Genomic DNA, 16330 nt, shown 5'->3' on the forward strand with positions numbered 1-16330 from the left:
AGAGCGGCTGTGGAGACTTCATTTATTGGCCAAATAGTAAAATAATAGATGAACCACGCCCCTATGCCTATGAATTCAACGATTTAAGTTGCTTCCCCACGTGCGCTTCCATATAAATTCCCATTTCATCTACCAGTTGAATTGATTCGATCACTGTCCCATAAGCAGTAGGGACCACGAGTGAGGGGCGGGCGGACCGGGTCTCCGGGGCACATTTGAATGTAGATATCGCCCGGTCCGCATTAGAGCGGGAAAAGAGAGGGACAAAAATAGATTATTCCTTTTTTTGTCGCTCTGGTCTGTTTGTTTCCTTTTTCTGCTTAGACGTTTATAATTAGACCTTTTGAACTTTCTTAAGGCCAGATGATGCAAAAATTTAGGGTGCATCACCCATTTTTTTAGATTACACAGTACAACTCAAATACTCACAACGCATGCACACTCACCTCTATCACTCTATGGACCCTACCTTTATGTGACTCACAACGCATGCACACTCACCTCTATCGCTCTATGGAACCTATCTTTATGTACATCTTCAAAAACTGAGCTAGCAAATTCTCGAGATCGACGAAGTCACGACATGCACCCCACTGTCGACGGGAACATCGTCTACCACTGACTCACAACGCATGCACACTCACCTATGTCACTCTATGGAACCTACCTTTATGTGCATCTTCGAAAACTGAGCCAGCAAATTCTCGAGATTGACGAAGTCACGACAACTGAGACAGCAAATTTTCGAGATCGACGAAGTCACGACATGCACCTCACTATCGACGGGAACATCATTTACCACTGAAAGCACAACATTGCTAAATCCTAAAATATTAACTCCCACGAGGAGTAAAACCCGGAACCTAAGGTGCTACTAAAGCTTCTGTAACCACTAGGCTACATGCCCTTTCACATCACCCACTAATATGAACCAATGGAGGTAGTTCTCTTTTCTGTTCAGATTTCATATTCGGTTTGTGTGTCCTTGTCAACAACGTCCCTTATGGTACCACGATCTGATATTCAAGTATATATTTGATTGATGCTTCAAATCTAACCTAACTCCATGCAATCAAACAGAGTCAAAAGTTTAAGTGGACATGCTCTTACTTTCTCAGAGAGCTACTGATTGATGGTGTACATATAGATTGATAAATAGTCTTAGCTTTTGTTGTTTGTTATTTGTTTTCTACCTGCTTCCGTGGCTTTTAATGTTCATTGAATGATAACAAAATCCCTGAAGGCAACACAAACATTATCAGTCTCGCTCAATATGTCACCCAATGACATCACAAACAGTGTAAGCTACCCAATAATAATTCTCCAAGTCTTAGGTTTGTTTGCATAGACCAGGTCAGCAAAGACTTAGGATTACATACTTGCATAGGCCAGGTCTTCAAAGTAAGTGGGAGCTTTTATATGTAGCATGAACTGGTACCCCAAAGTCTCACCAATCCATATCGACTATACTGTGTCTCTTTCCTTGTACCCTGTACCAGGGTTTTCAATTTCGTTTTTGCAAAAATTTCGGCCACCACCGAAATTACCGAAATTCGCGAAATTTTGCCGAAATTTTTTTTGAGACTAGCACATAAAGTATGTTTTTTGTAAGAAAATTTAGATCTAAACAACTATTAGTGTGATTTATGAATACACATTATGAAATAGAAAAATATGCAATATGAACAATAGAAAACATGAGTCTAAAGTTATATAGCACATGTATTAGTGTATTACAAAATTTCGGATTTTTCTTTCGGCCACCACCGAAATTACCGAAATTCGCGAAATTTCGCCGAAATTTTGAACCCTGCCCTGTACAACAATGGACACACTTGCCAATTGCCACAGCAACTCTGTACTTGTTGCAGTTTCTTTTTGAGGCTTCAGACGATTACCTTTCCATTGCAACAAGTTGTTTCTTGTCTTTGAGAATCCTATGTTTTAAAGTTGGACAACTGATAAGTAATAACTGTTCTAAATATAATATCAACATTATCAGCCCCTTACTAAAAATTTCACCTAATGAAGTCTGTAGCATAGCAGGGACTTTCCAGCTCTTTAGCTTATTTGCACTGACCAGGTCCAGAAGGGCTCTATGAGGACTCATCCATTATATATGTAGCATGAACTGATGCCTCACAGCCACCAAGCTTTTATCTGCTACTGCTTCCTTTTCCTTGTACCTTACGCAACAATGCACGCACTTGCCATAGCAGCTCTGCACTTGTTGCAGTTTCTAGCAACAATACCGGCACTGGTATCTTCACAAGACTCACTGATACCACCACAAGATATGGCAATGCCCGGTTGCACCTCCACATGCTACAACATAACTATACCTTACCCATTCGGCATCGGCGCCGATGAGCGATGCTACCGTCATGAAGGATTCAAGCTCGTATGCAGCACGGATCAAGACCCTCCCGTCCTGTACATGAACAGCGCTGGATATCGAGTCGTCAAAATAAAGTTGAGTAAGAGGGTTCTGTACCTTGACACTCAGGTCAACCGATTGTTAGGAGACCAGACCTGGCCGCTCAACTTATTAGATGACAGGTTCTATCGTGTATCAGCAGCTGAAAATGTGTTCGTTGCCTTGGGGTGTGGCTTCAAGCTTTCGGTTAGTCTCCCCAGAGCAGGAAGCAATGCCAGCACCTGTAATTCCACCTGCCATCCTGATTATCCCAAGATGGCCACTGATGGCACGTGCTCTGGTGTTGGCTGCTGTTATACGAGGGTTGCAGAAGACAGCAACAGTTATGTGATCAAGTTTCTTCCCCTCGATGATGCAAACTCAACTCTGTTGGTCAATGCCACATTTCTTGTGGAAAAAGGAGAGTATTGGAGGAGGACAGAAGATGCCATACCGTTGCAGAAGTATGCTGCCACACTAGGATCTGCTCCAGAAGTGCCAACCAGCACTGTGGTTAACTGGATGCTTGGCAACTCATCTTGTGCGGAAGCTCTGAAGTCAGGTGACTTTGGGTGCCGCAGTAACAACAGTGACTGCCACGACGACCCTCGTGGAGGGTATGCATGCCAGTGTCAACAAGGATATCAAGGCAACGCTTACATGCATAATGGATGTAAAGGTATGGTTGCTCTGCGCCATCTGGAACTGACATCACCGCATGATTGCTCGGCGCTAATTACTGTGTTTTGTGCTGTAACTTGTAACAGATATCGATGAGTGCACACAGCCAGATCAATACCCATGCTTTGGGTGCTGCGTAAATACAGTTGGATCGTATTATTGTATCTGCCCACCTGGAACTGACGGCGACCCCGGAGTAAAAGATGGGTGTGCGCCAAGCAAATTGAAAAGTTCAGGTAACAAGGACAAAGTTATGTTCAATATCTAGTTTACTAGGTCCGCTATATACATTCTAACTAGACGTATAGTCCGTGCATTTGCGCGGCTAGTATTGAAAATTCAAAAATTTGCATGTCGTGTATCCTTACTTAAAGATTATAATATTTTTTAAATCATATATCACCTTGTTCATTAGTGTAAATTATGTCTTATTGTTGGTTAAGCAATTCAAACATGATCTACCTATAATAACAATTTGATTTGTTGAGTTTTAATAATATTATGCATATAATTATTCTTATTTTTGTTTTATTTTGATTGATTATTGTTAATTAGTTTTTATTAATAGTATATGTTTGTAGCTAATACATAGCTAAATGATATTTTATATTTAATCTTTCATAATGGCATTGGTGGGTGATTTTTAATTAGGCAGAGAGGTATTTTAGGCTAATTTTTATTATAATGGCAATGGTGGGTAATTTTTATTTTCCTATTTTCTCCAATTAATGTGGGAATTTCTAGGTCTTAAGAGCGAACGTGGAGGCTTCGTTTGTTGGCTAAATAATAAGATAATAGATCTTCTTGTGTTGTGATAGATTTATAGAAGAAAATCATTCAGAATTTTCTTTTAATATATTGTCCAGGAGTGGTCATTGCGATCGGAGTTGGCAGCGGTATAGTAGTTCTGCTATTTGTTCTTGCTGCTGTTGTCATAAGGAGAAAGGTCAGGGCTCAAAAGGCTAAAAGAAGAAAGGAATATTTCTTCAAGCAAAACAGAGGGCTTTTACTGCAGCAATTGGTAGACAAGGATATTGCCGAAAGAATGATTTTCAGCTTAGAAGAGCTTGAAAAGGCCACAAACAGTTTTGATGAATCTCGAAAACTTGGTGGTGGGGGCCATGGCACTGTGTACAAAGGTATTTTGTCCGACCAACGAATCGTTGCTATTAAAAGGTCAAGGCGTGCGATTAAGAGAGAAATTGATGATTTTATCAATGAGGTCGCCATACTTTCTCAAGTAAACCACAGGAATGTGGTGAAGCTCTTTGGATGTTGTCTCGAGACAGAAGTTCCATTGCTAATCTATGAGTTCATTTCGAATGGGACACTTCATGACCATCTACATGTATGTGCTCCACAATCACTGTCATGGAAGGAGCGAATGAGGATAGCCCTCGAAATTGCAAGATCTCTTGCTTATTTGCATTCCGCTGCTTCAGTTTCGATAATACATAGAGATATAAAGACTAGCAACATACTTCTTGATGATCGGTTGATAGCAAAAATATCGGACTTTGGAGCTTCTCGAGGGATGCCCATTGATCAAACTGCTGTCACAACGACCATACAAGGGACTTTCGGATACTTGGATCCAGAGTACTACCAAACAAGCCGGCTCACAGAGAAAAGTGATGTGTACAGCTTCGGTGTCATACTTGTGGAGCTGCTGACAAGGAAGAGACCATCATCGTACATATCACCTGAAGGCTTCAATTTGGTTTCACAATTTGTCTTGCTGGTGAACGGGGACAGGCTCTGTGATATGCTGGACCCTCAAGTCACTGAGGAGGCGAAAGAAGGAGAAGCCAATGAAGTGGCAGCAATTGCAGTGATGTGCTTAAACCCAAAGGGAGAGGACAGGCCCACGATGAGGCAAGTTGAGAGGAGATTAGAAGCGATTCAAAGTCTGCCTGACAATACTGGAAGCAATGAGGCTACTAAAGAGCATGCAGTTCGGCCGAGCCATCCATCAGTTGAAGCGAGCAACGCCAATACCAGTGTGTTGACGCAAATCTCGGTCAACACACGAGAGCACTCGAACGTGCAAGTCGCAAAGGGACCGAAGAGCTGCAAGGCCATACGGACCGGTTAGACCGGTTGAGCAAACCGGTCAGACCGGTTTCTAGGGTTTCGCTGGAATCGGTCGTCTCGAGGGATAAGTATCACACTTACGTGGTGAAGAGCGGCAAGGTTTACTAGCAAACCAGCAAAGGATAACCAACGCGCTTACGTGACGAAGAACGACTAGTTTACGAGCAAACTAGCAAAGGCCGTCAAAGCTCTCGCCCGGGAGGGACCCCGTCGGGGCGTGAACGTCGCCGGACGTGCCCTAGGTCGACCAGCGAGCTTAGGACGCCATCAATGGCCGTGGAGATCACGATGGACAGCAAGGGAGATTGGAAAAGACTAGGGTTTAGAGGTAAAAAGTAGATGTATTTTGTATTGTTCGATTGGGTGTGTCTCAATCGGCCATAGCCCTTTATATTTATAGGGTGGGAAGGTCTGTACCCGTGGGAGGTCAAAAATATGTTACAAACCGACCTAGTATCAAATTACAACTCTAATTCGCACTAATCTGCTAAAAACCGGTCAGACCGGTCCCTAAATCCGGTCAGACCGGACTCCTCGTGCTGCACAGCAGCCAAAACCGGTCAGACCGGCCCCCAAATCCGGTCAGACCGGTTTTGCCCAGATAGGCGAACTTCCTGGTGCCATAACTCCTACACCCGGACTCTGAATTAGGCGATCCATATGTCCGTTTCGATCGTCTCGACGAGGGCTTCGTCTTGGTGCATTAAAACCCATGATTTGACCTCATCTTGATGCCTTTTTGTGCCCATCTTTGTCTCATTGATGAAAATCATATCCAGAATATCCCAAAACGATCTCCATATCCTGTACAATGGTCATATATGCCAAACTTGCAAAATAATAAGAGTTAATATTGAATTGGCTATTTTGGCCTTTATCTTGGCTACTTCAGGTCATGCCAATTTTGAGTGTCAACATATACCCCCCTGTTTCTTGGTAAAGTTTACGTACCAAGAAACATCTCTTTTGGCCAAAATCATAGAAGACCGATGACTAATACTAGTACATCATCTATGTTTTTATTCTAAAACCAATAAAACTTCATCGGCCATGTTACTTGGTACTAACCAGGATAACAATATCATCTTTGCTGTTTTCATTTGCACATGATGAGTGAGATACAAGCCTGAGTACACACCACCTCGGCTATGAATACTTGATGCAATGGCTAGAACCATCTTCACCACATATGCCTAAATCGACCAAATCATTATGAAAACAATCGGTCTTTGCAATGCTCCTCAACTTAGCATACCTATCGGACAATCCGATGCACTGCCGGACTGTCCGGTAGCTAGAACCGAACTGTTCGGCGTTGGCAGAGTTAGCCAACATCGGTCTTGCCCCCCCGAGCATCAAAGCCATGCCGTGATTGGGGACAAATACTTAGCACGATGATGAGAAAAAATTCATCGGCTATGTCAATCACTGAGAACAAGGATACTTTTTGAACTATATAACTTCTCACATGGAAAATAACACATTAGCCAAATCAATGATACACAAACTCGAATTCAGACATTGGCTATATGATCAACATAATCAATTTACTTGAAATCAATCGGCTATATCAATTATGCATAGGTGTTGCAATTTAAACAACAGCCGAATATTAACAAGCAAATATAACGAGCATGCTCATCCCAAGAATAAATATAACCGAAGTGAAGCATAACAAGTATTATGTAAACAATAACATAATTACCAGCAACTAAAATACTTCGGCCTTATAAAAGTAGCAAACATATTGCAATTTATCCATATGCATAATAATTCGGTTGCATCCCTCCATAGCACGAAGACATATATGGATTAAAATAATGCCACGAGGGATAACCGAACATACCTTGGGATGACATACCTATATGTGGCACGACTGAGAAATATGGATGATGCGATGACCAATAACTCTGATGATTTGGAGCAAACATTTCAGTTGAGATCTTGGCCTTCTTCTTTTTGCTTGCATCCATCTCACTTTTCACACGAGCACCATCCTTGTTTTGAGCTTGAGAACTCCCTTTAGGAACCCAAGTCATGTTCCTTTTCTTCAACTCACACGTACTGAGTTTCTCTAGCTTCTTCTTGCGCCAATTTGATAAACCAAGTGAGCTTCTCGGTTGTGATTTAGTTTTGGACAGCAACACGTCTTTATCAACATTTGGTACATTAAAATTTCTCGGTTCAGATTTAGTGCCTACAATATTGCTAGCTGATTTTTCTACTGTTTTGGCACTACTAACCGAAGTATCTAATACTTTATTCGGCTTTGCAACATATGAATTCAGATATGAACATTTACCTTTTCTATTATCCTTCTTCACCACATAAACTTGCTTGACCACTTTATTTTTATTTTGAGCTCCAGACCGATTTTTAGGAATAAAACGGTCTTTGTTATATGGTTGTTTTCCAAAATCAGAATTGCTAGGAGCTGAATACTCTACATTATGTGGTCTAAAATGTGAAGAAGAATATGAATTTGAATCATACCAGCCCCAAGATGAATAAGGATGAAAGTACGTTGGAGCTGAACCAAACTGCATTGGCATTGGCGGCTCAAAAGGAGAATATGTTGCTACTGCATGAAACCCTTCTCCTTGCCAATCCCAATCTTCAAATCTGCGCATTGGAGGTGATCTTGAAGACTTCAAAGGTGTTTTTGATGACTTGACATTGCCGGTTTGATCAACACCCTTTGCCTCGTTCTGCCTCTGGTACTTAGCCAGAAGTTGCTCAAAAGTAATCTTCGGCCTTTTACCTTTCTGCTGATTACGACCTGTACCTCCAAAATATTTTAAATTTGGCATATTGGGCATATCTGGTTTAACATGCCCCCTACCGGACAGTCCGGTAGTAGCTGTCGGATAGTCCGGTGTTGCACTGGATAGTCCGGTGGACATCACCGGACAGTCTGGTATTCCCTGGCCAGCTGGGTGAATCGGCCCCAGATTCAGTGAAGAAACACTCTCCTGCCCCCCAGCACTTAATGTCTTCTCTACAACCTTGGTGGAGTCATTGCAACTTGTAGAATTCATATGCACATCACAAACACTACCTCCACCATCACTTGGGGGACTCGAACTGCTTTCCTCATCAATCGTCTTTTGATCTTTGGATGAATTAAGACGATTTGGTTTACTACTGCCATCACGACCAATTGAACTCAACTGGTCATCTTCCTGATTCTCAGCAAATCTCAATCGTCCTTTGTTTATAGCCGATTGTATTAGCCGACGAAACATATTGCAATTACTAGTGTTATGATCAAAAGAATTATGCAACTTGCAATATGTCTCTACTTCTAAGCTCTGAGGTGATGGCATGACTCGGTGATCAACTATTCTAATAAGATTATGCTCCAGCAAGGCATCAAATATATGATCACTCAAAGTCAAATCAAAAGTATACTTAATTTTCTTTAGCCGATCCTTTTGTGGAGACGGCTTTAGAGCTGGGCAAATGAATGGTTCAGATTTCTCACAAATCCATTCGGCCATACATTTGCTTGTGGTTTCTTGGCACGATGATTTAGAACTAGCTAAGATATTATCATCGGCCTTCTCGACACAAGTCATCTTTGGTTTTCTTCTCTTAGATTTAGGATTACCACAAACAAACCAAGTAGATAAAAACTTTGGCAATAAAGATGGATCAAACTTAAAAGTCAACATATTACTATTATCGGCCTTTCTAATTCGAATAGAACATCGGCCGATCCCTTTTGAAACCATCTTATTGTTAACAAGCAAATTACCAATCTCAATCGATCTTTCAAAATTATGCAAGATAATATCACTAATGGATTTATCAACAGAAGACACATGATCAGATTGAGAACTAGGTAAAGCGCTTGTAAGTTTTACCTTGTTGAACGTGCTAGAGAGACGCGGCGGCTTCACCCGAATCATGTCCCGTCCTTCCTGATGATGGCAGTGATGCCCCATAGCCTCCCTCTTGTCTTTAGCTTTTGGATCCACAACAGATGTGGCTGCCTCTGTGGTATGAGATGTTGAATCAGGGCCTGCTGCTGACAACATCTCAGCACCAGACAGTCCGGTAGGTGCCACCAGACAGTCCGATGTTTGGACTTCATTCTGATTAGCTGCCTGGGCAGGAGCTTCAGCGGCTTTCAGTTCCCGTTGTCCAGGAGAAAGCAAAGGATGTGTCTCTACTCCAGCAACCGAACATTGTTCGATTATATCACATTCTCCATTACGATCACCATCCTCTCTAACACGAGTCAAACTAGCCAAAGTAATGGGTCCTTTGGCTTTAGAGAAATCTAGCTGAGCTGTCCCTTTATGCTTGACACGCTTTTCTACAACTAGATCTATTCCTTTTGACAAAACAGATTCGGAACAAGAATTAATACTCACATCCGAATCATCTTTAACATCGTTAGAAAAGCGGTCATGAAACTTTTGCTCTAACAGGGACCACGTATAAATCTCATGATCAGATAATGATTTAAACCATAAAGACGCAGCTCCAGCTAATGACCAAGGAAACAAAACAGATTTCACAAGATCTGTAGCACCTTCCAATTTTTCTACATATTGATTGATATGTTCCCAGGTGCTCGCACCATCCCCTCCATTAAACTTGACAAATTGTGGATCATAAATTAAAGTGCAATGCTTATGAAAATCAGGCCAAAGCACATCCATATCAAGCTCAGATGGAGAAGGTGAGTCACTCAATGACAAACATGCACCTGCTGAATTCTCATGGGTTCGGCTAGAGTTAGGAGTAACATGCGAGGCCGAATCATGAATACTGGAAGTCACATAAGGTGCTGAATTCTTACTAATTCGGCTGGCATTATGAAAATCATAGGAAGCCGAATCATTAACACTAGGAGCTGCACATGATGCTGAATTTGCATTAACCCGGCTGTCATTATTGAAAACATAGGAAGCCAAATTATGCATATTAGGACTTAAATATGGTGCTGAATTTTTAATAATTCGGTCAGCATTATTGGAAGCATAAGATGCCGAATCATAAATATTAGGATTCGAATATGGTGCTGAAATTTCATTAATTCGGTTGGAACTAGTAATAGCATAAGAGACCGAATTATGACTATCAGAGCCATATTGTGTAGCATATGACATTTGAGAACAATTGGCCGGAGCGCTGGTATTAGCATGGCCAATTTTCTCATTCATCGGCATGCCCCCCGAGGGGTTCACAAATTGTATGTGTGCTGCCGATGAATAAATAGGTGAAATACCTCCATGTATATTATAAGAATTAGCGGCATGAGATGTTTCATACTGAACGGCCGAACTTACCACACTAGTTTGGCCTTGGTAATTATATATCGGTACTTGACCTTGTTCCACCGATGTGTAATGATTTACGTGTTGCATGTTACTAGCAGTAGAATTAAATCCCAAAGCAGACATATTATGCGACATAGGCTTTTGCATACAATTTTCAGCATTATAATATGCACGATGAGAAGCATTATCTGAATAATGACTAGCCGACACAATAACATATCTACTATCATGACTAGCAACATCAACACGAGAATTCATGGTGTTTGCAAAATTAATGCTAGAATTACTCAACTCATTTGCAAACTGTACCTCAGGCATGTTGTAGTAATATTGTTGTGGCACATATGAATAACCCGCCATGTATACTTCTTAATAGGTCTTGATACTTCTGGTCTTGTAATCAATAAATCCAGATATATTTGATAATCCAAGCAATCAATAACCAACACTTTGTCTTTTCTTTTGGTCTTTGATATACAGCAGCAAGCAAAGTAGAGTGCAATCGGCTTGAGCAGCCTGATGCAATACCACAATTATATTTGCAATCGGTCTAAAGAGACCAGATGCAATAACAAGGGCGAACCAAAATAGTAGATCAATTAACACAGGGTTAGGGTAGAAAATTTCGGTTGCTTTAATAACCAGAATTATCTTCCCCAGCGGAGTCGCCAAAATGTGTTGACGCAAATCTCGGTCAACACACGAGAGCACTCGAACGTGCAAGTCGCAAAGGGACCGAAGAGCTGCAAGGCCACACGGACTGGTTAGACCGGTTGAGCAAACCGGTCAGACCGGTTTCTAGGGTTTCGCTGGAATCGGTCGTCTCGAGGGATAAGTATCACACTAACGTGGTGAAGAGCGGCAAGGTTTACGAGCAAACCAGCAAAGGATAACCAACGCGCTTACGTGACGAAGAACGACTAGTTTACGAGCAAACTAGCAAAGGCCGTCGAAGCTCTCGCCTGGGAGGGAACCCGTCGGGGCGTGAACGTCGCCGGACGTGCCCTAGGTCGACCAGCGAGCTTAGGACGCCATCAATGGCCGTGGAGATCACGATGGACAGCAAGGGAGATTGGAAAAGACTAGGGTTTAGAGGTAAAAAGTAGATGTATTTTGTATTGTTCGATTGGGTGTGTCTCAATCGGCCATAGCCCTTTATATTTATAGGGTGGGAAGGTCTGTACCCGTGGGAGGTCAAAAATATGTTACAAACCGACCTAGTATCAAATTACAACTCTAATTCGCACTAATCTGCTAAAAACCGGTCAGACCGGTCCCTAAATCCGGTCAGACCGGACTCCTCATGCTGCACAGCAGCCAAAACCGGTCAGACCGGTCCCCAAATCCGGTCAGACCGGTTTTGCCCAGATAGGCGAATTTCCTGGTGCCATAACTCCTACACCCGGACTCTGAATTAGACAATCCATATGTCCGTTTCGATCGTCTCGACGAGGGCTTCGTCTTGGTGCATTAAAACCCATGATTTGACCTCATCTTGATGCCTTTTTGTGCCCATCTTTGTCTCATTGATGAAAATCATATCCAGAATATCCCAAAATGATATCCATATCCTGCACAATGGTCATATATGCCAAACTTGCAAAATAATAAGAGTTAATATTGAATTAGCTATTTTGGCCTTTATCTTGCCTACTTCAGGTCATGCCAATTTTGAGTGTCAACACAGTGCCTGCAACTTGAGCAGGCGCTATAGTATGGAAGATGAATTTTGGTCATCAATGAGCTTTCCTCGTTGATCATCTGCTTACCCTTTAACTCAAAGATTTTCTTTCCCCTTTTTTGTTTCGACTGTTTGAAGCTTCTTGTGAAGCATCTGCAACTGTCCACACCGCATCAGTGTGGGTCTCTTTTGATCTCAATTTTGCTGCAAACCTTGTGAAGTTGCACTTCCTTCTCCGTTCATGTATTTTGTAACTCGTGACATAGGCTGAATGCCATTGTGGTTTCGTTTGAATACTAGTCAAACGTTTTGTGCCATTGCAGCAAAATAGTACTGCCGGCCTTGCAACATTTCTTTATTCTTTTGTGAACTCGTCAGGGAGTACTAGACAGGCGCATGTAGATTTTTTTTTGTTTTTTGTAATAATTGAGGATGGCAACAGGTGCAGGCAATATCTCCTTATGTATAACTATTACATATATCACATTCCTTTTGGCATAGACTAAAGCAAGCATGATGTATGGAAGATCCAGTGTGGCACTATATTCGATTCAACTAAACTAGTGAGGTGACCCGCGTATTTGCGCGACTAGTGTTGATATTTTAAATATATCTTGCATTTTTATCTATTTATTATTTATAAATTTAAAACTTTATCATCACATGCTACTTGCTTCAGTAATCAAGAGTGCTTTTCTCCTGCTAGTGCAATGGTGACTCCTTTTGTCTATATCTTTCTTTGTCAGTGATGTGATCGCATGGCAAGCACACAGTTCTAATCCTGTGACGACTGACTATCTCCTTGATCTTAGCTAGTACCATTTATTGTAGTAGTAGTAACATATTTCTTATCTACCAGCCCTTGCAGTAATAATGCCCACTGCTAAGTTCAATTGACTCAGTTGTTCTTTTGCTAGCTTCCTTACTTTATGATCCTCTTGATCATCTGTTGCTACTATATTTATGTTGTTTTTTGTATAGTGCCATGCCTCCATGGCCTAGTTTCCGTTGGGGAACAATTAATTTAAGTTTCTTGCTTTTTGAAAGCCAACAAATCTCCATAGTGCAGAGCATAAGATTCCGTTCAGAATTTCAGCAACATAGGTTCATGTTCAAACCTATATTCAACTAAACTAGTGAGGTGACCCAAGCATTTGCGCGGTTAGTATTGATATTCTAAATATATCTTGCATTTTTATCTATTTATTATTCATAAATTTAAATCTTTCTCATCACATGCTATTTGCTTCAGTAATCAAGAGTGTTTCTCTCCTGCTAGTGCAATGGTGCCTCCTTTTGTCTACATCTTTCTTTGTCAGTGATGTGATCGCATGGCAAGCACACAGCTCTAATCTTGTGACGACTGACTATCTCCTCGATCTTAGCTAGTACCATTCGTTGTAGTAGTAGTAACCTGTTTCTTATCTACCAGCCCTTGCAGTAATTATGCCCACTGCTCAGTTCAATTGACTCAGTTATTCTTTTGCTAGCTTCCTTACTTTATGATCATCTTGATCATCTGTTGCTACTATGTTTATGTCGTTTTTTGTATAGTGCCATGCCTCCATGGTCTAGTTTCCGTTAGGGAACAATTAATTTAAGTTTCTTGCTTTTTGGAAGCCAACAAATCTCCATAGTGCAGAGCATAAGATTCCGTTCAGAAATTCAGCAACTTAGGTTCATGTTCAAACCTATAGGATACTAGAAATATGCGTGTGGTAAAATATACGTGTGGTAAAATATGTTAATTATTCGTGTAGCACGATATACAGTTTGATATGCAAAACGATGAATAAATTTATATTTATAAATAGAAATATATTTAATGGCATTGGTGGGTAATTTATAAACATGTATATGGGTATTATATACTATTTTTTTTTGTAATGGCAGTGGTGGGTAATTTTAGTTTTTCTTTTTTCTCCGATTAATGTGTGAACTTTTAGGCTTTGAGAGCGGACGTGGAGACTCCGTTTGTTGGCCAAATAGATTTTCGTGGCATGATGTCTTTCTCTCTAATCTCTATCCACTGCATCTCTCTGGATTCTTTGTTGTTACTGAACTTCCGGAGGGTTTTGCCCTGGTGTTTCACAGTTCCAATCTCCGAGGAGATGCTATGCTGTCATGGCAAGAGATGTGTGAACGACAACAATTTTTGCCACTCTAATGAAGAAACTATTAGAAGAGACGGTTCAAATTAAACAAACAGCAGTGATAGCTATTTCAGACGTTCCTCCTAACTCCCCTGATGGAAGTGGGTATATCCAAATTTGTACAGGATAAGATACAACCATAAGGTCCCTCCCTTTTTTTTAACCGAATAAGATCCCTCCCTAGTTAGAAAAAGTTGCTGCGAATCTGTGAACTATGGACAGGGATCATTGGATTCTGTAACTGAATGTCTCCCAATCTCCCATTGTAAGATACTGACCCTGATCCCATCAGTTCACCAATCATCATTGTCCCTGGATTCTGAGTTTGTGTTTCGGCTTTTTTTTTTTTGTTTTGGAAGAACCAAACAGTTCCATTATTTCAGATGTGCTCTCTGGCCATTTGGTGGAGTTACGAGGATTGAGGGTATCGACAAACTGTTATGGTTATTTCTTTACCTACTAGTATTAATTGAAGACAAAGCATAGAAAGGTCCTCTCATCCGGCATACCTATTTCAACAGAAAGTACGTGACGTTACAGGTGGACCCATGAAATACAATGACCATTGCATCTATCTTATCAGCCAACCAACTAGCAGCATTTTTTCTCACACCAAATTAGCATCAGCCACCAGCTAGTAACCAGCTAGCAGTACTTTTCTCTGATAACAAATCAGCACCAGCTATCAGCCACAGCCAGCCGAACAAAAAGTATGAATACATCGGTACAGAACTTCTGGCAAGTTATCATCGTAGCGTTTCACGCTGACACGCTCCAAGAATATCATGCCAAGGCAAGTGACGATGTGTGTAAACTGCAAGAATGTTTGACACACTCCTTTAGAGAAATGGCAAGCAAAAATTAGAAGATTACGCCAATATTTAAGGGGTTGGGCTAAAAATGTAAGTGGTGCATATAAAAAGGAGAAGAAAACATTGCTAGAAAAACTGGATGAGCTAGATAAAAAAGCTGAAACAATGTTGCTAACATCTCAGGAGGTAAATCTAAAACATGTACTGAATGAGAGACTAGCAGAACTTCTAAGGGAAGAAGAACTAAAATGGTACCAGCGGGCAAGAACTCGGGATCTTTTAGAAGGCAATGCAAATACTAAATATTTTCAATTAGTGGCTAGCAGTAAACATAGAAAAACAAGGATTTTCCAGCTTGACTAGGAGGAAGGTGTGATATGCGGTGATACTGAGTTAAAGAAGTATATCACTAAATATTACAAGAACCTTTTTGGACCTTCCAGGGGGACTTATGTGTCGATGGATGAGTCACGTCATGATGACATCCCACAAGTCTCAAGCAAGGAAAATGAATTACTAATACAAAAGTTCTCTGAAGTAGAGGTGAAGGAAGCAATCTTTCAGATGGAGCATAATAAGGCTCCGGGTCCTGATGGTTTTCCCACTGAGTTCTATCAAGATTTTTGGCATGTTATCAAAGATGACTTGATTGCATTACTCGAGGATTTCCATAATGATACTCTGGCTCTCCACAGCCTAAACTTCGGGACAATAATATTGCTGCCTAAATGCAATGATGCGAAACAAATTCAACAATACAGACCTATCTGTTTGTTGAATGTTAGTTTCAAAATATTTACAAAAGTAGCCACGAATAGAATTGTAAAAGTAGCCCAAAAGGTTATCAGACCATCACAAATAGCTTTCTTACCAGAAAGAAATATAATGGAAGGGGCTATTATCCTACATGAGACCTTACATGAATTACATACGAAAAAACAAGATGGCATTATTTTTAAGATTGATTTTGAAAAAGCTTATGATAAAGTGAAATGGGATTTCTTACAACAAACTCTAAGAATGAAAGGATTCTCTGATGTTTGGTGCAAATGGATAAAAGCGTTTACAAAAGGAGGGAATGTGGGAATAAAGGTGAATGATCAAATAGACTCATATTTCCAAACCAAAAAGGGGCTTCGACAAGGTGATCCACTATCACCAATACTATTTAATATAGTGGTTGATATGCTGGCTATCATCAT

At 40.9% G+C, this 16330-nt stretch overlaps 1 protein-coding gene across 3 annotated transcripts; it reads left to right on the plus strand.

Annotated features, from left to right (window-relative positions):
* The first annotated feature begins 227 nt into the window (after positions 1 to 227).
* On the plus strand, positions 228 to 12513 carry LOC120679505 (putative wall-associated receptor kinase-like 16). Of its 3 annotated transcripts, none has more exons than XM_039961115.1 (5): positions 228 to 2472; positions 2560 to 3095; positions 3184 to 3333; positions 3964 to 5095; positions 12167 to 12513. In XM_039961115.1, the coding sequence occupies exons 1-5, from the start codon at positions 2135 to 2137 to the stop codon at positions 12237 to 12239; spliced, it is 2229 nt and encodes a 742-aa protein (XP_039817049.1). In that variant the 5' UTR covers positions 228 to 2134; the 3' UTR covers positions 12240 to 12513. The 3 variants fall into 3 exon arrangements, with proteins under 3 accessions (XP_039817049.1, XP_039817048.1, XP_039817050.1); XM_039961116.1 differs by having other exon boundaries at positions 2336 to 2472; positions 2580 to 3095; XM_039961114.1 differs by having other exon boundaries at positions 228 to 3095.
* Positions 12514 to 16330: the final 3817 nt, after the last annotated feature.

The sequence above is a fragment of the Panicum virgatum genome, chromosome 6N (genome assembly GCF_016808335.1).
Source record: "Panicum virgatum strain AP13 chromosome 6N, P.virgatum_v5, whole genome shotgun sequence".
Lineage (NCBI taxonomy): Eukaryota > Viridiplantae > Streptophyta > Magnoliopsida > Poales > Poaceae > Panicum > Panicum virgatum.